The sequence below is a fragment of the Perna viridis genome, chromosome 10, assembly GCF_037379345.1.
Source record: "Perna viridis isolate PV_CMFRI_1.1 ecotype Kerala chromosome 10, ASM3737934v1, whole genome shotgun sequence".
Taxonomy (NCBI): domain Eukaryota; kingdom Metazoa; phylum Mollusca; class Bivalvia; order Mytilida; family Mytilidae; genus Perna; species Perna viridis.
The window spans coordinates 2902092-2926136 of record NC_142454.1 but is presented as its reverse complement, the minus strand read 5'-3'; the positions used below and the strand labels follow the sequence as shown (position 1 = coordinate 2926136).

Here is a 24045-nt window from a genome sequence, read left to right as displayed (position 1 = left end):
TCTTCACTGCTGAATCATTCGGCAAATGCAAAGACTTCTAGCAGTGTGGCAACATCTTTTCAGCACCGGCGTATGGAGTTTTCATATCAAACTCATACGTTATGCCAGAGTTTACTTAAATAACATTGCCTTCTTAATCTGTACTAGACTTTTTTACAATTGGGTTTCATAAACATGACATTAATGTGCAGCTAGGCTGGTTTTACTTGAAAAGGAGAGGATGCTTGGTTTATGCTACCTTGTTTTAGTGGAGCCCGATTGCTCATGAACACCTTTTTCAATGTGTGGTTTGTCCTTTTTTCATGTTCTTTGTTCATTTTTTCTTTCTCCAGTCGCTATCCCTGAATTTTGTTCTTTTTGATGACCGTTCGAGTCCCGGTCCCCTTAATTTTCCTCTAATTTGATTGATTGAAATCAGAAGAAAATATTCTTTTAAATTTTAGTTGATAATAATATATACTATCGTCATTAAGGAACGATAGATATGAGCTTTTTCAGGTTAAACTGATCAAATGTAGGTTTCAATATAAAGTACATCAAATTTTTTTTTTTTTGGACAAAGCAGGAATTCCACATTTTTTTACTTTGGTTATTACACTTTATTGCCTAATTTTAAACAGAAAGGCGGTTCCGTCTTTGTTTGTGACAAGTAATTGATTCTGCTGCCTATCACAGTCTATCCCAGTAGGATGAAGAGGACCGTCAGCTTTATTTAAAAGTTGTTTGTGGTATTTCCCATCAGAAGAAAGGACAACAACGTTGCAAGACTTCTCACCAATGACGTAAATATTCCCAAACATATCAACGGTGAGAGCTGATGGTCGGAGAAGAACACTCGTATTCTTGAACTCCCAAATTATGTTTCCAAGCTTGTCACTGCAATACACCATATTGGTCGACGTATACAAGGTGAAATAAACATTGTTTTTATAAAGTGCTAAATGATTTATCTTCGATACCTTAATTGGTCTGATAACCTCGTTTTCATCAGAAATAGAATACGCCCGTACTCCGATGTGTTGTAAGGCGTACATTATAGTACCATTGTAGTGTGATACACCTCCACATTTTGCTGACTTTGACAATCTTTTTATACATTCACCATTTTCAACATTAACAAATTCAATCGTTTTATGATCAAGTGACATGCACACAACTATTCTGTGGTCTGTATATCACACGTCAAAGGCGGATGTTGGTCTCATACTTATGTCTTTTTTACATGTGCCCTCGATTGTCATCAAAACGAGGCGGTCAGACCCATAATCTGCAAATATAAACTTGAGCAAGGTTTCCTGGTTCGTCCTCCACGTCATCCCCTCCGAAGAAAAGAAAGAGTAATCAAGGGAACCAAGGTTATAGCGGTAATCAAAAGAATGTAATCCAGGGACAAAGACCAGTCTTGGAAAACAGACATACCCAACAAAGAACATAAAGCAACTAAAATCATACATAAAAAGTAACAAAAGTAAATGAGAAACTCGGACTCCACTAAAAACTGGGAGCATGGATCAGGTGCACCGGTAGGGTAAGCGTCCTCTGTTTTTCTAGAAACACCCGCCGAGTTGCTCATAAAAAGTCAAGTCCGGGGTAGACAAACGAGGGAAGGAAAACTATGACCCGTTGAATAAATCAGTTTTCATGGTGCTGATGGATACACCATAACGATTCACGAGTTCATGATGACGACCATAAAACTTCTGTAGTTATCTTCAATCTTGAAACAACATAGCCCTGTTCCAGAAGCCTATTTGTTAGAGTTCTAGCTCTATAAGAAGCTGCGGCTCTATAAGACTATCCAGAGCAAGACCAAGATCGATTGCGGATTTCGCATGAAGGAGTGCGACTCAATCGCCGTGCCCCAGAGTTCGCAATTTCACTGGCGTCTAGCCGCTAAAATCGGCCGAGAAAAACCGCGATGGATCATCGTCCCTTTCATACCGAAAGGGATAATTACCAGCTGCATAAAACCGCCGTCTTCGACCACTGCCGAGTGCGAAATATCCACGTGACCCTCAATGTGGAGTGCTATCCCGCCGTGGATTTCAACGCCGGCTTCACCCAATGCAGGGTCACCAGGGTCTATAAGGAGGTCGCCGAATTCCGCAAGAAATTCTACAGCATGGAAAGTCTGCTGAGCAATTGTGGCATCAATCCCTCCGACTTCATCAATCTCGATCCCCTTTTCGTCATCGACGTGAGCCATCAGTCCGAGCGCCTGAAAGAGTCGACGGTGGATATCCAGATCCGAGCCGACTTCGAGCGCAACGTTCCTCCCAATACGCAAGCCTTCGCCCTGGTCATCTCCGATCGAATCCTCCAATTCCAATCCGGCGCCATGCAGATGAGCGTCGTCTTCTGAGGAGGGTTAGATAAATGGACTCCACTTTTGCGGAAAATCGCCACCAATACCGAGCCGAAGCATGGATTCTCCCTCATCGTCTCTGGGAACGATAGCCAGACCCGCTTCAATACACCCCTCCAACTGTGCGAGGAGAAAGCTTACGAGATGGCCCTCGTGAATCTGGAGACGTACTACTTCGTCCTCAGTATTCGTAATATTTTCTTCCGCTACTCTCCCGATGATTGGGCTAGCTGGTTTCCCGTCGGCAACTGCGGCTCCATAAGCACAAGGCTAAGATCCTTCTCGATGCCAATCGCGCGACTCTGAGAGCAACCCTCACCCTCGCCAGAAATTATCAAGAAATTATCGACGTGCCCAATAGCCTAAATACGGTGCTTGGATTCGACGCCGGACGTATACCTTCGACCGAAGCACCAACGGCTACGCGTAGGGTGAGCGCATCGTCAATATCATCAGCATCAATAGCATCCTCGTGAATAGCGAAATCATTCACGGAAGCTACGTGGACGGCACCCAGCAGTCATCCATCTATAGCTTCTTTCTCGCGGTCGATCCCGGCATGAAAATCATCCAGACCCCCCAAGAATCTGGCCTTTCACCCATAACCCTGAGGACCAACGACCGCATGCAGACTTATCTGACCGATCAAGACGGTCGCCCCGTCGATCTGCCAGGGGAGCATCTCACCATCCGCTTCCATCTGCGTGAGGTGTAAATAAATGGATTATCAAGAGTACGGTCTGAACTTGACGAAAGGTCAAGTGGAAAAAATCCAGCATGCGACAAAGGGATGTCCCGTGAGCATTCGACTGTCGCATGCCAACCTATCCGGTGGACACAAGATGCTCCTCACCCACCGGCAGATTCAACGCATCAAGTACCCAATCACACGTTCAGTCTGCAGACCATCTATTCCAGTACAAAAATTCTGACTATTTTAAAATTATCAAGCCATGTTCCATGACTTTAAACGATATATTTGACTACAACGATGACGACCCATATTGTACCATATCAAAATGTGGTAAATAATTGCAAAACATGCAACCGACCCTTACTTCTCCAGTTCCCTTACAAACAAAACCTTTCATACAAGAAGTCATGATGACTTAAGTTGCAAATCAACAAACTTAATATATGGATTAGAATGCAACTTATGTGGTTTAATATATGTCGGAGAAACGCAAGAACGATTAAATAAAAGAATGTGCGGTCATTGTTCGGAAATTAACACCACCAAATTCCCGACAATTTATAAACACTTTAATCAACAAGATCATTCAATCCTCTCCATGAAAGTTTGTATTTTAGAAAAAAATTACCATCCTACGAACAGTCCCGTTCTAAGTAAAAACTATCGTAGGGAAAGAGAGGAGTACTGGATACGCAGACTACCTACTCCAATACCTTACGGATGCAATGACAACATCAAAAGTATAGAAAACCTGTCAAGCCAATATAACAATAACATAAATGTGATAAATTTATTTGACAAAAATCCAAGACGGGAAAGGAGTCATGGCCATCGCCACTATAAGGCTAAACCACTTGACTCTTCTTGCAAAACCTCTCCATTCAAATATGGTCCTTCTGGTCACGACGTTACGGGAGATTTAACCATTATCGAAAACGAATCTCTGCGTAATATCCTTTCTAAAGGTCCCACGTACTGTGAACCACGCTCCATAAATTGGAATTATAACTTTATAGTTCTTATGGATGCCGCCGAGGACTATGCAAGACAAAGCCCAAAACAATATTGTTTTTGTCTGCAAAACGTTTTATATCCAATATTTATTATCAGAGGTAGACGTAGAAAATAATAGCAGTGATAAGACCTACACTGCTACCACTCTTTCCAAAGAAGAGATTGTGGAAAACCATAAATCTGTGCTATCATCTTTTGGTCTCTCTACCAAGGACGATGATTGTGATTTACCGTCTATGTACTGGATTCCTAAACTTCACATGAATCCATACAAACAACTTTTCAACTGATTTATTCAACGGGTCATAGTTTTCCTTTCCTCGTTTGTCTACCCCGGACTTGACTTTTTATGAGCAACTCGGCGGGTGTTTCTAGAAAAGCAGAGGACGCCTACCCTACCGATGCACCTGGTCCATGCTCCCAGTTTGTAGTGTAGTCCGTGTTGCTCATTTACATTTGTTACTTAGTTGATGTATGTTCTTTGTCGTGTTTGTCTGTTTTCCATGGCTGGTCTTTGTCCCTGGATTACATTCTTTTGATTTCGGCTAGAATCTTGGTTTCCTTGATTACTCTCTCATCCTACAACACTCCCGTTACAAAACAAGTCCTGGCACTCATGTTTTTGAACCTACCTCAAAAAAAAAAAAAAAAAACCGCAACCAACGAGATTCCCCATAAATATCGATGTAACAAAAACATTGTCTACTATACATGACAAATGTGTTGTCGTACCAGTAGACAAAGCCCAAAACAACATTGTTTTTGTCTGCAAAACGTATTATATACAATAGACTAAAGAAGAGATCGTGGAAAACCATTAATCTGTGCTTTCGTCTTTTGGTCCCACTACCAAAGACGATGATTGTGTTTTACCGTCTATGACCTGGATTCATATCTCCACAAGAATCCATAGAAACAACGTTACATAGCTGGATCTGCTACAAACTGTACCACCAAACTTCTGTCATAACTTTTAACTTCTATACCCACAGTTGTCAAAGAGGGTGTCAAGTCCTTCTACAACACTTGGTACTCCCTTAGTGGTATTAATTCAATGCAGATCCTGAAAAATTTTCGAAAGATCTTCTGGATGCCCTCAATTCAAGATTATTATCAGAATATAATAGCATTAAAACCTGCGATTTTTCAACACTGTATACATCTATTCCCAATACTCAATTCAAATCCCGACTCAAAAACATTATACATCGTTGTGTCTCAATACAATGATGGTACACCTAGATACAAATATATGGTTCTTGATAGAGATTCCTCATACTTTGTAAAAATAATTCCAAATCATCTTCCAAATATAAAGAAAAAGATGTTTTCAAATTGCTGGAATTTTTTATCTACAACATATTTGTCCAGTGTCATGGACGCGTTTATCAACAAACGGCATTCCAATGGGAACAAATTGCCCTCCTCCGCTTACTGACCTATTCCGTCACTCTTATAACACTGACTTTGTAGTTGAACTGATCTAAAAAAAAAAGACCGTTGTTACCATTTATACACAGGAAGTGAAGAGCAGTGATTTCATTCAAGTAAAATTGGTGGGAAAATTCAAATTGATAAAAGTGTCTAGTTTTTGAAAATCTTGAGTTAAAGAAACTATTTTCTTAAGCTGATATTGGTTTTATTTAAGTATAATTGTTATGTAGGATAAATACTCTGTTAATATAACTTTTGAATGCAAGTGCACATTATCTTTTGGATCGTTTAGCTAGATCCTTTAATCTCAGTTTCCGCTATATAGATGACGTATTACCGTTAAATAATCCAAGCTTCTGTTATTTGATACATCTACACCAAAGAATTTGAGATAAAGGATAAAACAGTCACTGTGAAGTCAGCCTCATATATTGATCTACACTTAGATATCGATGGTAATTGAAAGCTATTGACCAAACTTTACTACAAACGTGATGCCTCTTCATTCAGAATTGTCAACTTTTCTTTCATCTGTGGAACATTCCTTCAGCGCCTGCATATTTCATATCACAACTCATACGTTCTTCCAGAGCTTGCCGTAACTACGCAGATTTTTTTGTATCACGCTAGACTTCTTTCATTTAGGTTTCTGGAACAGGGTTATGTTGCTACAAGATTGAAGTCATTACTACAGAAGTTTTATGGTCGTCATCATAAAGTCGTATCCATCTGCACCATGGAAGCTGATTTGTTCAACATAGTTTTCCTTTCCTGTTCCGTTTACTCCAATATTGACTTTTTATGAGCAATTCGGAGGGTGTTTCCAGAAAGGCAGGGACGCTTACTCTACCGGTGCGCATGGTTCATGCTCCCAGTTTTAGTGAAGTCCGAGTTGCTCATTTACTTTTATTCCTTCAATCTTCAACGTTGTATTTGAAGACCAAGCATATTCAAACAGATGCAAAAACATGTTTATGATTTTTGTATGTACAAAAACAAATCTCAAAATCTTAAGTATTTTCGCCAAAACGTAAGATAAATTCAATACTTAACATGTACCTCAACAATTCCGTCATACGATTTTAGTACAATTAATAGTTAAAATTTGAGTAAATTTGCAATTTCAAATTTATTTTGCAAAGTTCATGTCGCAGATCGAATCCAGAATGTTGTCTTTCTTTTCTTTGTTATCCACTACAGAATATTTAGATATACATTGTAATATTTTGTTATCTTATAGTTATTGAAAATGCACTTATATGCAACCATTTTTAGAGGCTATTTTGTTCTCTGATCAAATAGTCAACTTTTGTCGGAAAGAATGCTTTTTTTTACATTTTTGAAATTCTATATATGTGATCTTGAAAAATGAATTGTTTTCCTGCACCTACAATAAACAATTTCAATTCAATTACTTATCAAAGTGTAATGGGGTCGATTAATTTTTGACCTCTTCATTAATTAATGCAAAATAGCAGAAAACTTTATCACTTTCAAGTTAGAAAAGATTAATATTCAAAACCTATATTGTTTTATCTTTCCATTGACATATAATATAGCCGTATACCCTCTAGGCCCATAAAAGTTCGAAAAATCATTAGCCCTCCGCTGCACTAATATATCAATAACTCAACCGTCAAGTTAATAGATGTGTAAACCATAGATATATTACAATTATCATACGTTACAAACAAGTCACAGAAATCTGAATCAGGAAACATTGCCAATATTTGAAAAAAAAAAATGAAGGATAATAACAAAACTACCGAACTGATATACTATAGGCATTCAAAAAGGAAATCATGGTATCAAGGTAATATACTACCGCAATGGTCCTGACGTAGAATAGGCATTTTAGAACATTTGCAGTAATACATGTATAGTAACTGCATGTATGGATTTCTACCATTTTTTTGTTCTTCTCATATATGATGATAAAGTAAGCTTACAGAACAGTGATGACACTAAAATGTTGGAAATAAGAATCAATATCGATACAAAAAAATACCAAACATATATATCGCAAATTCTGATATGCTATTTTAAGGAGTAACCTCTCATCATTAGAATCAAATATATACTTCTTGAACTCAATTCCGCACGATAATAAATCTTAATAGAATGACCTTCACTGACTCGAAATCGTCAACGATTATCAATAATTACATTTTAGTTAGGTTCAATCTTAGATTGAACCGACTGGTGAACCTGGTCCATGCGAATAGTGGAGTCTGGGTTGCTAATTGTTTTGTACGTATCATGTTTGCTATTTCATGTTTTTTTCTAACAAATCTTTATTACTTGATTGCATTCTTTTGGTTCCCACTAAAATCTCGGTTCCTTTGAACACACTTGCGGTCTTTGTCAAGGATATTGACTGTCATTGTAAGATATAAAGGAACTTGATAAAATCAATATTGACACTAATGAACATTAATAACTTTAAATTGGTAAATGGTTTGGTCAGTGAAAGCTTTAACTAAGTTACGAATTTTATTGAATATAAGAATCTGGTTTATATATGTATGCTAACCACTACTTTCAGTTTATCAATCGTTGATGATTGCTTTCGAATGAGTATGACAAAATGCATGAATAAGGTTTCTATCTACGATTTTAATTGTCAAATATGAGTTAAAAATATTTTATTATGTCAAAATACTACACACTAAAAGCTGCTTACATATAGCTAGTATTAGACAAAAATAATATTAATACTAATTAATAATAATAATACATATTGCAAGCTTAAGAACAGTAATTGTTGTTTTCGAAATCATATTAACTGAAATTTGCGTATGTCTCAAATTGTTTCAGGTATTCTATTACGGCCTCATACAGAAAACAGAACTGCTCCTGAAATGTGAAAATAAAACATTATAATACTTACAGTCCTTTTGGATTCCAATATAATGAAATTTTCCAAAATGTTTTTAGTTTTCATCTATAACGACAATAGGTATGGTGTATATGTCAAAGAGACAACAACACAACAGGGATGAAAATGTCAGCCCATGGCCACCTATTGGTTTTTAATGAACGAAATTAGCATGGATTGCCTACGAAAAAAGATCATCGATGGGCAATACAAAGACTTTGGTATGGAACGTGTCAAAAACAATACTGTCAATACAAATTGGAATATCACAAAGTAAATCATCAGATATCAAGACAGTTAAGATTTAAACTAATTTCCCTAAGACCTCTGATCAGACAATTTAAATGAAACTCTCTGGGAAGCAGACAACATTTCATTTGTTACAAAGGAAGACAAAGTTTTACACTGACTCGATAATATTTAAACGAAGGTTTGTTTGTTTGTTTGTTGGGGTAATATTCACATTATCAAATCTGATATAAGAAAAACATAACAACTCTATTGATTCCCGACATACATGATACTTTATCCATGAAAATTTTTGGCCTCCGAATTTTAAAAGTCTAACGTGTGTCACAGATTTCACTATTAGCACACTTTTTAATTACCTAGACAAACAACTGTGAGCAAAGCTTAAATAGTGAGACACCAACTCCCCTAACTAGAAACTATTAATGAAACCCCAGAATTAATTTATGAAAAACAAAATGGAAGATGCAAGAAGTCATCATTATCATTTGAAAACGAAAGAACGAAAGCTATGAATTCCATATAGTAGTTTTATAGGAGTACCGGGATAACAAAGTCCATAGTTGGTATGAAGAAACCCAAAAAGTCATTCAGATAAATAAAATAAACAACAAAAATAGAAATACACAATTGCATCACGTGATAAAGAATTTGTGAAAAAATTTGTAAACGAACGGACGGACGACCGACATGATCATTATATACACTCCGCTTTTACAAGTTATACAAGGTTGTATAATATTGATTTGGTGTGACATATATAATTAACTTGTTAATCTATCCTACATGATAACATCTAAATGAACTGTCCCGTACTACCATACATCGTGTACTAAGTTACAGCCCTACATTAATCTTACGAGGAGGAATATTTTTATATAGCCTACCTGGCCGAGTGGTCTAGGGCGCTGGGCTTTGTGAAGGTGGTGTTACCACATATGTCACAGAGGTACCAGTTCGAGTCCCGCGGAGGGAACAACTAGAAATTTGCTTTGTAAATTTGACAGTTATAACATCATTGGAATTTTTTTACCCTTCTATACTTACATTATCTTTCCTGTGTCAATTTGATCCGATGGACATAACATCATTGGAATTTTTTTACCCTACTATACTTACATTATCTTTCCTGTGTCAATTTGATCCGATGGACATATATATATATATATATATATATATATATATATATATATAGAGAGAGAGAGAGAGAGAGGTCTGAAAAATTCCCAACGATGTTAGAACTGTCAAATTTGCGATGCAAATTTTTGGTCGTTCCCTCCGCGGGACTCGAACTCGTACCGCTATGACATCTATGGCAACACCGCCTGCACAAAGTCCAGCTCCCTAGACCACTCGGCCAGCTAGGCTATATATATATGATAGTGTGTATTTGTTGTGTGTATTCAAATGGTTTGGTTTGATCTGACGCCTGTTGTTCCTAATCTGTTAGGTGATGTATTGTATATATTTTTGTTTGACTATTTGGTGTTGGTACTCAATCAGTACGGTATTACCTGAGGCCATCTGTTCCTAATCTGTTAGGTGATGTATTGTATATATTTTTGTTTGACTATTTGGTGTTGGTAGTCAATCAGTACGGTATTACCTGTGGCCATCTGTTCCTAATCTGTTAGGGGATGTATTGTATATATTTTTGTTTGACTATTTGGTGTTGGTACTCAATCAGTACGGTATTACCTGAGGCCATCTGTTCCTAATCTGTTAGGTGATGTATTGTATATATTTTTGTTTGACTATTTGGTGTTGGTAGTCAATCAGTACGGTATTACCTGAGGCCATCTGTTCCTCATCTGTTAGGTGATGTATTGTAAATAAGTATTTGTGTGTATTTGACTTGTTTACTCACATAGTTGGGTATGATCTGAGGCCTTCTGTTCCTCATCTGTTTGATAATGTGTTGTATACCCACATCCTGTTCTATTCTCAGTCTCTCTATAACAGTCGCCATCACACAGTATAAACCACTCTTGTCACATCCATTTCTGCAAAGAAATTATCATTGAAATATTTTTCACAATTTACTTGTTTGAAAATAAATAATTCACAGCAACTCTAATTTATCATTGTCTCAACAATCACGGACTGCCCTTTAATTTATCCGCGATAGAGAGAAAAGAATAACCGAAATAAATAGTTAACAATAGTGTTAATAATGACAATTTCTGCAAAATATTCTGATTCTAACAGAATCTAGAATTACGGTCCATTTTCATATATTTGCGACCTAAGGTAACCTTAGACATCCGCCATGATCGGCTGTTCTATTACTTGAACCAACGTCATCATGAATTAGTTAAAAAGGTTCTGAAATGCATATGTACTTTATGTTTACTCACAGACAGTGCACAAGCAGAGGACCATCTCTATTGTCCTTCCCATGAGCCTCTTCTACATCAGAAATAAATGAGAAGAATGTTTCAATGTTTCCTGGGATAGCATCTTCTTCGTTCCAAAATCTTTGCTGGAAAACTATTACCTTATTTCTGTCCTTCAAAACAGGTTAAAATCGAACTTTATTTCTAATCCTAAATTTTCATATTGTATTTAATTTAAATAGGTTATTTAACCTTTGTGATTGCACATGTGTGTAAAAGTAAAACAAAATAGCACAAGCTTTGTAGAGCCTTTAAGCCGACGGCGAGATTTACGACCGTTTGGTTTAATGTGAGCTAATGTAAGAGTTAAATGTACATTGCAAAATGTGTCTTTTATTTGTTGTAGCTAACACTAATGTATGAAGGACTTTTAATTTCTTTCATAAAATTATAAGCAAGTATTAAAACTACATATTCAAGAAAATACACCATTTTTCAAACCTTTGAACCAGTGATACTAGTGGAAATTTTAGAAATTCAATGATATGATGTTGTTACGACTTACATGATTCGAAGTCAAGGAGAGTTCCATTACATCACAGTGCTTCTTTCTGAGTACGTCTTTCTGTTCGATCTTGAAAGGACCTAATGACAAAGATTCATTACGTTTTCTTGGCCAATATTCATCCTATGAAAGAACAATCAGAATTGAACATATTAAATTGAAATAAATATAAATATAAATTTTATTTATTGAATGCAATTTATTTTTGTTGGAATATGTTGTCAGAACTGATATCTTTTCTATTTTCACCTTTCATCGTTTACCTTTTGTTCAAACTCCCAATTAAGCATGACAACAACTGATATCCTGTAGTCATTAACAAGTCTCCAGAAATCTATAACTGTGTTCTCCATCGGCATTTGGGTAACTACAAATGTATTACTGCTTTTATAACCCTGAAAATGTTAAAGTAATATATGTTATGGTATTTGATATGGACTTCTACGTAGTTAGCTCTTTTTTCAACTTAAAATTAAAAAAGAAATTTCTTTGAACTATAACGTCTTTTTTTATATAAAATAGGTACAGTCAGTGACATTAAATACTGGACTTGTTATGAGCAACTCGGCGGGTATTTCTAGAAAAGCCAGAGGAGAGGACGCATACCCTACCAGTGCACCTGGTCCATGCTCCCAGTTTTTAGTGGAGTCCGAGCTGCTCATTTGCTTTTGTTGCTTTGTATGTATGACTTAAGTAACTTTATTTTCTTTGTTGTGTACGTCTTATTATTTACCCGCTAATATTCTTAAAATCAATGGATAAGTCGATGCAATTAACATTAAAGTGAAATTACTTTTGTTATTTTTTTGCTTGATTTCGGCCGATCGAGGAATGTTTGGTAGGGTAAGAATTACATACTAACTTGCAATATTTTTTCCTAAGTAGAAAAGTTATTAGAAATATTTATACAATTAAACCTCACTGGAAGAAAAACAGCGTTTATATACTCATTATGACCTTCAACAGTTGATATAAGTCGTGGCATCTCAGATCCAACTGCAAAAAGAATACATAAAAACGAGTGTGTTATGAGTGTGTACTATTGTTCATGGGGTACCAATTTTTGTGGTTTTCGTGAGTAGGTCAAACCACCAAATTTGGTTCTTAACGAATAGTAGATTCCCATTGATGTGTATACTGAAAACTTCAAAACCACGAATTCAAGAATCCACGAAAATTTGTATCCACGAATTAATTTACTTTCACAGTACATTATTTTTCAATTGATCGGAATACGTTCACCTTCTCGAAGTTATGTATAATAATCTAAATGTGATTTAATACATATTTCGGATTATTCAAGATGGCCACCATTTTGAAATAATCGCCATCCAAAATAAGGTGCCCCTTTGGAAAATTATGTAAATGTCATTATAATTTTATGAAACTTGATATTTAGGCTTAAAATTGTATCATAAATTCAAAATTTTGGGAATGTTAACCCGTAGATGTTCACTTCACAAAAAATTAAAAGGGTGGGTGCTTCGGTCGAAAAGGGTTATAGGTCATTATATAGGACATCGTAAAATCTCATAAATCTAAGTAGCTATCAACTTGAAAATCCGTACTGTTTGATTATCTCTTTAATATTATCAAAAAAAAGTGAATTGATATTTCATGTGTTGCCATGGTAACGAAAAAAGTGAAAAATTTGGTTGATTTTTGTGATTTTTCCACATGTTTTTCTATTGTGTAGTAACAAATGACTTCACTAAACTTAGAGGATATGTAAAACCATCTAAGTGTTCATAAGTTTCATATTTTTTATTATTGTAGATGGCTGGCTTTCAAAGTTGCCGCCATCCAAAATAAGGTGCCCAACTTGAAAACAGTAAATGTCATCCAAATTTCATGAAACTTTGTATATAAGCTTAAAATTGTACACAGAATTCAAATATTTAGGTTCTGTGATCATTTTAGGAACGTGAGGGGACTTGTATGTGACTTGCATGCAAACACAACTTAAAACTTGTTATTATTATTTTTTACCGATGATCTTGTCCATGCCTTTTCTCGGAAACTAAAATAGGAATTGGAACAAACCTGGCTGTGAAGTTGGGCCTCACCACACAGATGTGCACACCGCAAAAAAAAAAGATGAAAGGAGGGGCGCTTTGGATAGGTCATAATTTAGGACATTGCGATATCTCGGAAACCTAGGTGGCCAGGGCCTCGAAGATTGGTGTGGTGGTAGAGTTTGATAAGCTCTACAATATTATGCAATCGATATGTTTGTGTTGCCATGTGTCTAAATGTGATTGAATACATATTTCGGATTTTTTTCAGATAGCCACCATTTAAAAATGGCCGCCATCCAAAATAAGGTGCCCCTTGGAAAATAGTGTAAATGTCATCAGAATTTTATGAAACTTGATATTTTGGCTTAAAATTGTATGATAATTTCAAAATGTTGGGAATGTTAACCTATAGATATTAATGATAAACTTCATGCACTTGCAATTGGCCGAAAAAAAACATTTCTTTCGATCTTGGTGACAATACTATAACATGTGAGGATGAAGTAAATCTTTTTTTGTTTTGGAGTAACAATAGATTACTACATTGGAGTTGAAATTTGATGCTCATATAGCCAACATTTGAGTAAAAAGGCTTCAAAACAGTAAATTGTTTTAAAAAGAATAGGGAAACACTTAAATAAACTAGGAAGGTTAACATTTTAGCACTCTTTTATTTTATTTTGGTACTTCTGTAGGGAGGCTAATACTAATAAATGAAAAAAAAATATCAAGAAAGGGCTCTTAAATTCATCTACAACGACTATACTAGCACATATGGGGAGCTTTTGTTAAAATCAAAAATGCCATCACTGAAAGTACGAAGAATTAGAAATATAGCAGTTGAAAGTTTCAATAATAATCTTCTAAATTCATAGAACGACAGGACATGTCATTGTTCTGCTTGCTATTTATAACAGCTCTGCTTTATGCTTTTACATGGTTGACTGTTTATAGTGCTGCTCTTTCATTTTAATCCTATTTTACATTTGCTACTATTTGCCTTATATGTTGACTAACGGTTTATGTTTGTTTGCATGAAAAGGACTAGATAGTTGCCATGTTTTGTACTTGTGATCTAAATGTTATTTATTGTAGTGCATGTACATGTATGTCGATTTTGAAAGTTCATCTGAGCTTATGTTGTATTGTTTTAAAAATATCGACGTTCAATGAAGCTTTTGTATTGTATTGTATTCAACAAAACAAATTTAAGAGGAGGGTTGCTTCAGTTGAAAAGAGGTGTAGGTTATAACATAGGACATGGTGATATCTCATTAATCTAAGTAACCATCAACGTGGCAATTGGTGTGGCGGTTGGATTTGATGATCTCTATAATATTTTACCATAAAATGTTTCATGTGTTGCCATGTTAAAAAAATAAAAATAAACGCATGAAAGTGTTAATGAGTTTCATATTTTAGATTATTGTAGATGGCTGTCTATCAAAATGGCCGCCATCCAAAATAAGGTGTCAAAGTTGGAAACTTGCGTAAATTTCATCCAAATTTTATGAAACTTAGTATATAGGCTAAAAGTTGTATACTGAATTACAATGCATGGGTTCTGTGATAAATTGGGGAACGTGAGGAACGTGTATGAGACTTGTTTCTGTTTGCCATGTATTAAATTGTCCTTCTTTTTGTCATTTTTGCTGATATTTTTTTACTCATTGTTCAAAGGCTAATGCCTATATCTTGTTATGATACCATGTTATGGCATTCTTTAAGATTAAGTGTATAGCTGTTCAATGCTTTTAGTGTTTTTGCAAGATTGCTTAAGCAACAGTTACCTTTTAATTTAGGGTCCACTTTTATAAGTGTGCATTCTTAATTCTAAAAAAGGAAGTATTACCTGGAATGATATTACTGAATCTATTCTTTGACTTGTTTTCAACACTTTTGCCTTTCTCGAAAGCTTCTTCATCATGTTTTCTTGACAGTGAGTTTAGCAACTGCAATATTGTTAAACAGGTCTTAAATTAGTCTCGTCTTGTATAAAAGCTTTTGTGATATAGAATGGTGATACAGTATGTTTTTTGTGATTCAAATATCTTTTATTATTATTCATTTGATATTCAGTCGTTAATTTTTTTACTCACATCATATTCAACATTAAGGTTGCGTTTCTCTCGGACAGAATCAAACTTCATCAGATTCTTATAAACCTCTGGGAAATCCTTGGATGGAACCCCAGAGTTAGGACACATTAGTGCTTCCAAAACTGCGTCGTGGAGGAATACGTACTGGTGCTTTGAAAAATAAAGAACACGTTTTATAATATATATATATATATATATATGAAATAAATGCAGTCAAACAGTTTTAACACAAAAACTAGTTAATTATTTAGTAAAAATCATAACACTTCATTTCTATATGTTTATATTATCTTCCCCTGTATCAATTTGATCCGATGGAGCAGTGTAGCGAATAGAGTCGTCACATTCTGAGACGTTGTATCATATTGATTTGTTGTGACATGCACCATTAATTTGATCCTCTATCCAACGTAATAATACCTAGATGAACTGTCCCGTACTACCATGCATCGTGTACTAAGTTACAACCCAAGATTAATCCTACCTGGAGGAATGACCCGGCCAGCGAAAGCTATATTTTTATATAGCCTGGCTGGCTGAGTTGTCTAAGGCGCTGGACGTTGTGCAGGTGGTGTTGCCATGCAAATTTGACAGTTCTTACATCTTTGTGAATTAAATTTGTTATCATCTAATCAGTATCACAAAAACATTGCGTTTTTGTTATTCAATGTTTAGTTTTCCTTGTTGTTTGTCATTTTTAGAGTCTTTCGAACGTGCTCATGCCTCCCTGTAATCTTTTTCTTCATTCGCACTGCGGTATTTTCATTTATATATATATATTTATATACTATCTCACTTACAGCTGTCTGTACCATGTTCACCCTCTGTCTCCTCAAAGTCTCAACACAACGAAATATATCAACATAATCGACTTCCTTCGACTCAGTCACAGCGTAATCAAGAGCTATGTATGTCCCGGTTCTTCCAATTCCAGCACTAAGAAAAGAAGAAAACATATATACGTAATAAAACATCTTTAAAGCATATATCAGATAGGTACACTTCCTTTTTTGCATTTGTAATACTTAAATCTTTTAGAAACTTCCTTACCTTATCAAAGTAAAAAATGAAATAAGCAGATAACTACCCTATCCTGCGTATGGAGTGTTCGTATTGCAACTCCTACGCTATGCCAGGGAAACTATTGACCAAACTGTTCGACAAACGTGATGACTTTTCATTCAAAATTGTCATTTTTCCTTTCATCTATGGCAACATCCCTTCAGTACCTACGTATGGAGTGTTCATATCACAACACATACCTTATGCCAGAGCTTGCCGAAACTACAGACTTTTTGTATCGCAAATAGGCTTCTGGAACGGGTTATGTTGCCACAAGATTGAAGTCATCACTACAGAAGTTTTATGGTCGTCATCATGAATTCGTGGAGCGTTATGGAGTATTCAACTGCGCTATGAAACTGATTTATTCAACGTGTCATAGTTTTTTTCCTTGTTTGTCTACCTCAGATTTGAACTTTTATGAGCAACTCGGCGGGTGTTTCTAGAAAAGCATAGGACGCTTACCGTACCTGTTCACCTGGTCCATGCTCTTTTTAGTGGAGTCCGAGTTGCACATTAGCTTCTATTACTTTGTATGTATTATTTATTTAATTGATGTTCTTTGTTGTGTATGTCTGTTTTCAATGTCTGATCTCTGTCCCTGGATAACATTATTTTGATAACCGCTATAACCTTGGTTTCTTTGATTTTCCCTCAATATTTCATTGAAAAGTAGTTTGAATTTACAAACTTGTAAGTTTTAATTCGGATTTCGTAAATTTTAATTAAATTCGAGTAGTGCATGTATGATGCTATCTGAGAGTGTCATGTTTGATACATCTTTCTATACAAATTGTATTTTATTATTTCTTGATTTTACCTGCAGTGAACGACAGTTGGGCCTTTCGCTGAGACGTCAGTAGAGTTAACCTTGTACCGGAAGTGTACCAGTGATGATGAATACTTTGGAACATCTTTGTCAGGCCAGGCAGTAAAGTGAAACTGAACAACGGTTTTCTTGAGGTTTTCCTTAACAGACATTGAATTCATTTGGTTTTTTGAGTTTTTTGTTAAAACTTTTGAACATCAATACAGGGATAATGCAAAGTTTATTATTAAACAGTGATGGTCCTATATAAAATTTGAAACTTATCAGAAAGGTATGCTATGGGCTGGTAATCAGACTGAATGCTTTATAGTATACCGTTTAGAGGCAAATTTTCGAGAGTATATTCGCGATATTTGAGGAATTGAAAAAAAAGAGTAAAATTCGCCAAGTCTAAGTCCAAAAGAAACGGGAAAATACGTAGATGTTAGAGGGGTTGGAGGATACAAAATTCAGGAATGAAATTATTCTATTGAAATCCTAAGAAAGTGAAATACCACTTAAAACAAGTGCCTATATGAGAAAAGAAATTACATGACGCTGTCGATCGGCATGTTATTATTAATAATGATAAGATATATAACAATAACGACAAAATTAGGAATTACTATGAACAGAAATCGGACACAGCAACAAGCTAACCATATTTACATAGAAATTAAAACACTATATTTAAAAGAAGTTTAAAGCATGACATGGGCTGTGTACTTATTGAAAGACTAATGATATATCGTGGTTCTTGACCCCGTATGGGAATTATTGGGATTGAGTTTACATACAATAGGGCATAACTTTTTGTAGGTGTAAACTGGTCTGGAGCTGGCATGTAAAAAAATTGCTGAGTTTGTTCATTTGAGTATTTTATATTCAGTTTCTTTATTTACGTTGTAACAAGGAACTCGGACATTTTTAACTGATTTTTATGTGTGTTTAATTGCGTTATAGTTTTCCACAGGGGCCAGATTTTAAAGAGGGAGGATTGTGATTATGCCAAAGTACTTTAACCCCGCCGCATTGTTTGCGCCTTTCCCAAGTCACGAATTTCTGGACTATGTATGTCTTGTTTTGTTTTCTCCTTTAGTTTATTTTTACATGTATGTTACATAGTATATAGGGCATCTCTTTTGCTGCACATGTGTGTACTAATGTTATGGGGCCATGTGCAGCCTTTCCTGTGGTATGAGATTTCCATGCCTTTGGCTGACATGCTAATCTCGATGGGATTGTTTGTCAAAACGTTTGTTTTGATTGTATATTTTCTGTTTTGAACGGATTTCTACTGTGTCGGTTATTTATCGATTTTTCATTTAAATACCCTTTGCAATACCTCAATCATCGGACTGTAACAATAATTTTCTTTTAAAGTATCTACTACTTTGTGACATCAGTTAAACGATGGTCACCTGTAGAATCAACATGTCTGGGTAGTGTGTGATATTTGTGCATAGAGCGAACGTGGCACTGACTTTCTATGGTAAGTCACAGTTTTATTTATTTATTTATTTAATATTAAACGGTGCTAAAACTGTCAGACATCATTCCGCTGAAACCTTTTGTATTATAAAGTTATTTTTTATGCACATTTTGTTTTACAAATTCAAACTATTTACAGTATAGTTTATAATACGTATGAATTATGCTTTGTGCGCTTTGAAATACACAATGTATTGCATGTTTTTCGAGGTGTGATGAGTGTAGTTTGCTCGGAGTATTTTCGACAGTTTGTAAAGCTGTAAAGCGCACGGTAAAGTATGTGTAGATTATATTTTTGTGTAAACCATATATTCATTGAGTAGTATAGTGTGCAAAACATGCACGGAGTAATATTGTATGTAAAACATGCGTATAGCATAGTAGTAGTAGTATGTGCAACACATCAGCACATAGCACTGTTATTTTTGTACTGATGTATGTACGCAGTATATTATATACATGTATTTCTATATATTTTAAAGTGCCTTGTAATTTATAGCGTTCAGACATTTCAAAACATTCTAGCTATGGAATTATTATACATTTCATAGGTCCCGTAGCTTTAGTATAGTAATGGCAGTATAGTATTCCATTAGTCCAGTAATGGTAGTGTTCCAGTAGTTCAGTAATGGCAATATTATATTAGTCCAGTAATGGTGGTATTGATTAGTCCGTAGTCCGGCATGGACAGCAATTTGTAATACAGTATCGTAATATAACTGCAGTAACTCATTATTCGTATTCTGGAGTTTGTCCAAACTTACTTTACCTTCATTGTATGTGGATTTATACTGATTTACTGTTTGCGAATACTCACCCGTTGTCTCTGATGTTATTGTGAATGTACACATTAAATACCGTAATCATGATGAAAACCCGTTATATGATGCTCCAGCACTACAGTAAAGCCGTTTGTTCAAAGGAAGTAACTTTTATATTTTCTATTGGCGAACATTGTGAACTTTGTATATAGTTTATTAAATTTATGTTGTTTTCAATGTTGTATAATTTATTCACATTTGATTAAATAGCCATCACTTGGTCATCCGTGACATTGTTGTCTCTTGAAATTTTTACCATACCTTTTCTCGTTATATATATATGATTGTTAATAACGCGATTTTGTTTATTCAAGAAATCAGAATACTACCTTTTGTAGTTTGATATGCCTGATGGTAAAGTCAGAGTAGATGTCTTCCTTCATCAATGTGACATCTATTCCGTCATAACTATTAGATTTTTCAACAGTTTCTGGCCAGTAGTGGTTGCACTTTTGCTACATTAATTAAAAAAAAAAAAAAAAAAAAAAGTACATACTATAAATGGTAATCAAACATATCGTTAATAAATGTTCGTTTGATTCAAGACCAAAAGGAAGTTCTGAATTATTCCACATAATGAATCATTCAGCTGTGAGTCGCTTACAAAAGTACTATATTCAAACTAGAAAATAGTTGAAAACAACGTTTTACTAACAGATGTTAATTCCATACTCATTTAACACGCTTTCCGTAATCATTGCAATCATTATCAATTAACATGAAATCGCATCATGAGGATATAAGCATATTAATATAGTTCTCTGTAACCAACAACAAAAGTGGGCACATATATACCAAATTTTGATGAAACCTTCTAGAGTTCATCATTATGGTTTACAATGAAAAAAATATGTTACACATCTAATAAAAAATTCTTGGTTACCATGGCAATCCAGTTCAAACTTTGGAAAAATGTTTGTTTCTGTTTTTTTTTCTATTTATGGGGTTGTATTGATTTCCAGGGTCGGAAATAAGCAGTTTAATTGTTTTAAGCTGTTTTAAATTTTACATTTGGTAAACTTTTTTTATGATTGTTACACACATAAGCTTATCTGTTTAGGTAAAAAAGTAAAAAAAAATATCTCATTATTTAAGGATAAAAATAATTAGGCCATTTTAATTTTTTTCAGGATCATGAGAACAAAATCTAAAGAAAAGCCTACAACTTCCAAAAGAAAAGATTTCTCTTGTACCTTTTCAGAAATAGATGTCGTTAAATTCAATTGTTGACATGGACAAAAATAGCTTCAATGAGTAATCAAGGGAACCAAGGTTATAGCGGTAATCAAAAGAATGTAATCCAGGGACAAAGACCAGACATGGAAAACAGACATACACAACAAAGAACATAACGTAACTATAATCATACATACAAAGTAACAAAAGTAAATGAGCAACTCGGACTCCACTAAAAACTGGGAGCATGGACCAGGTGAACCGGTAGGGTAAGCGTCCTCTGCTTTTCTAGAAACACCAACCGAGTTGCTCATAAAAAGTCAAGTCCGGGGTAGACATACGAAGAAAGGAAATCTATGGGGTCAATTGACTTCAGGTACATTTTACTCAATTATATATTTTATGGAGTTGTGTAAAAAGTGTAAGGGATTCGACTTCCTTAGTATTTCATATGGATCATCCGTTGAAAATAGTCTCCGGAGTATTTGCTTTGCGAGTTTTTGATATTTTGTGGATGTAAAGAGGAAGGGGCGACCATTTCATTTTTGAAGATTTGATTCAGTTCTAATACCACAAGGATACATTTTGCGAATGGGTTATGAGATTTTCTTTACTAGTTTCATTATGGTATTGATTTGTAATCCTGACATTATAATTGGAGAAACATTTGCGATCACTTCCTTAGCCTCTCTTCGATTCCATTAGGTATTGCTGTTATAGAACAGTTTTAAACTGTCAGACATTGTATTGACCCGAGACATACCTTGTCAGGATCTATCAGGGCTTTATACAAACTCTGTCATAATCTGTCACTTTTAATAATTTCGACAAAAATGTCACACATGATATAAATCCTGATTATTATTTGTTTTAAATATTAATCATTAATTTTAGACCCTTCGGAAAATCAGAAGTGCATCATTCATACATTTTGCAAGAATATGTCATTTTTTAAAGAATGTGTACTGAAAAAAAAACATGTATGTGTCTCAGTAACCAGTATGACAGAGTACATTTGCTAAGAAGAAGAAGAAAAATCGCATTCCTTATAACTGGAAAACCACGAGAGATATCTGATTTTTATTAGGAACCAAATATTTTTTTTCAATATCAGACCTTAAATAAAATTTATATTTCACAAGGTGTCGCCTCACTTCATTCCCTATAGACTATCAAAATTAAATGCTGTTTAAATTATGTTTTTCAATCTTTAAAAAGAATCAAAGAAAAAAAATTGTAAAAACTGAATGAGAGGTAAACCTTATACATCAGAATTAACTAAATACCTATCTTACCCCTTTTTACAGGACAAAATGAATTATTTACCTAATTTGAAATAGCAAGCTTCCTCAATCAGCAAGTTACAATATATCGATATCTCATGCCATTTGGTCCATTACAACTAAAGTTATCGCACAGAAACGAACGAACGAAAATAACTACAACGCGGCCCCGTCGCCGAGACAACAACTACGACGACAATATAACATAACACAACCGCAATTTTAGACGGAAAAAGGATAGTACAAAAATAATTTGGTTATAAAGTTATAGTAAACATATGAATTCACACTCTTATATTACAGGATCATAATCAGTCTGATTTCCACTGTATCAAAACATGTTTTTCAATGAATTACTGATCTGTATTTAATTCTGCTATGCTTTTTAGAGTTATTCCTCTTTGTGTGTGTGTCTACATTTGAAAAATATTATGGTATACTGTTTCCTGTCTATTAGTGGATCACACTCTGACATTTTCAAATATATAGATCTATTACTTTCCTTTTTTAAAAGTTTCTATCTTCACTCTACCGAGTAAAAGGACTTAAGAATAAAAAGGGGGGATATTCCAGAATAAATTCATTGATTTTGATAATTTTCATACAGTATATGTAATAAGAATAGGAAAGTTTCTTTTTTTGCATTTGATATTTTATTGTTTTTGTTTAAGTATTAATTTTGTTGTTTTAAAGACTATCGTTTAGCTAGACCCTTTAATCTCAGTCTCGGCTATATAGATGACGTATTATCTTTAAACAATCCTAATTTCCGGTATTTGATACATCGCATCTGCCCCAAAGAACTTGAGATAAAAAACTTCTACAGACAGTTGACGTCAGCCTCATATCTTGACCTACACTAAGAAATCGATGGTAAGGGAAATATATTGTGCAAACTTTACGACAAACGTGATGAGTTTTCATTCAGAATTGTCAAATTTCCTTTCATTTGTGGCAACATCTCTTCAGCACCTGCGTATGGAGTGTTCATATCACAACTCATACGTTATGCCAGAGCTTGCCGAAACTAGGCAGACTTTTTGTATCGCGCTAGACTTCTAACAAATAGGCTTCTTGAAAAAGATTATGTTGCTATAAGATTGAAGTCATCATTACAGAAGTTTTATGGTCGTCATCATGATGTCGAGGGTCGTTACTGTGTATCCATCTGCGCCATGAAAACTGATTTGTTCAACGTGTCATAGTTCTCTTTCCTCTTTCGTCTACCCCGGACTTGATTTTTTATGAGCAACTCGGCGGATGTTTCTAGAAAAGCAGAGGTCGCTTACCCTACCGTTGCACCTGGTAAATGCTCTCAGCTTTTCGTGGAGTCCGAGTTCCTCATTTACTTTCGTTACTTTCTATGTATTATTTTAGTTGCTTTGTGTTCTTTGTTGTGTATGTCTGTTTTTCATGCCTGGATCACATTCTTTTGATTACCGCTAAAACCTTGGTTCCCTTGATTACTCTTTTAATTACTGCAAAGTGCTTATGTCATAGATCATATATATTTCCCTACCAATTGAAAAAAAATTCATCAGTTTTATGTTTTTTTGGTTTTTACACAATTCCCCCAAAAATGTTATTGTACAAATGTATATTATGTAAGTATAGTGTCTCCCCCTAATTAAAAACAAATAACACAAAATATGTTGAATTCAAGCCATTTTACTATCCTGGGTATCCTTACCATCTTAAATCTTATCACTTTTTAACTATTAACTAAGAATTTTAAGAGTTATGGAAACAATG

General features: G+C 34.8%; 1 protein-coding gene and 1 long non-coding RNA gene across 7 annotated transcripts in view; one reads left to right on the top strand and one right to left on the bottom strand.

Moving 5' to 3' along the window:
* Positions 1–8137: 8137 nt before the first annotated feature.
* Positions 8138–24045, bottom strand: part of LOC148604152 (receptor-type tyrosine-protein phosphatase kappa-like) — a 40673-nt gene continuing 24765 nt past the window's right edge. For 4 of the 6 annotated variants that reach the window (XM_088547864.1, XM_088547870.1, XM_088547866.1 and 1 more), the window contains 11 exons: positions 20164–20289; positions 17535–17683; positions 16453–16588; positions 15653–15802; positions 15406–15505; positions 12458–12531; positions 11799–11930; positions 11536–11658; positions 10992–11143; positions 10502–10637; positions 8138–8363 (listed from right to left, as the gene is read on the bottom strand). In XM_088547864.1, coding sequence (XP_088403990.1) covers positions 8289–8363; positions 10502–10637; positions 10992–11143; positions 11536–11658; positions 11799–11930; positions 12458–12531; positions 15406–15505; positions 15653–15802; positions 16453–16588; positions 17535–17683; positions 20164–20289 — 1353 coding nt within the window. In that variant the 3' untranslated portion in view covers positions 8138–8288. Of the gene's footprint in view, positions 8364–10501; positions 10638–10991; positions 11144–11530; positions 11659–11798; positions 11931–12457; positions 12532–15405; positions 15506–15652; positions 15803–16452; positions 16589–17534; positions 17684–20163; positions 20290–24045 lie in introns of those variants that run through there. The other 2 variants (XM_088547865.1, XM_088547869.1) reach the window with 2 other exon arrangements.
* On the top strand, positions 18764–20011 carry LOC148604153 (uncharacterized). The gene is made up of 2 exons (XR_015915783.1): positions 18764–19014; positions 19565–20011. It is a non-coding gene; the product is annotated as an uncharacterized LOC148604153 (long non-coding RNA).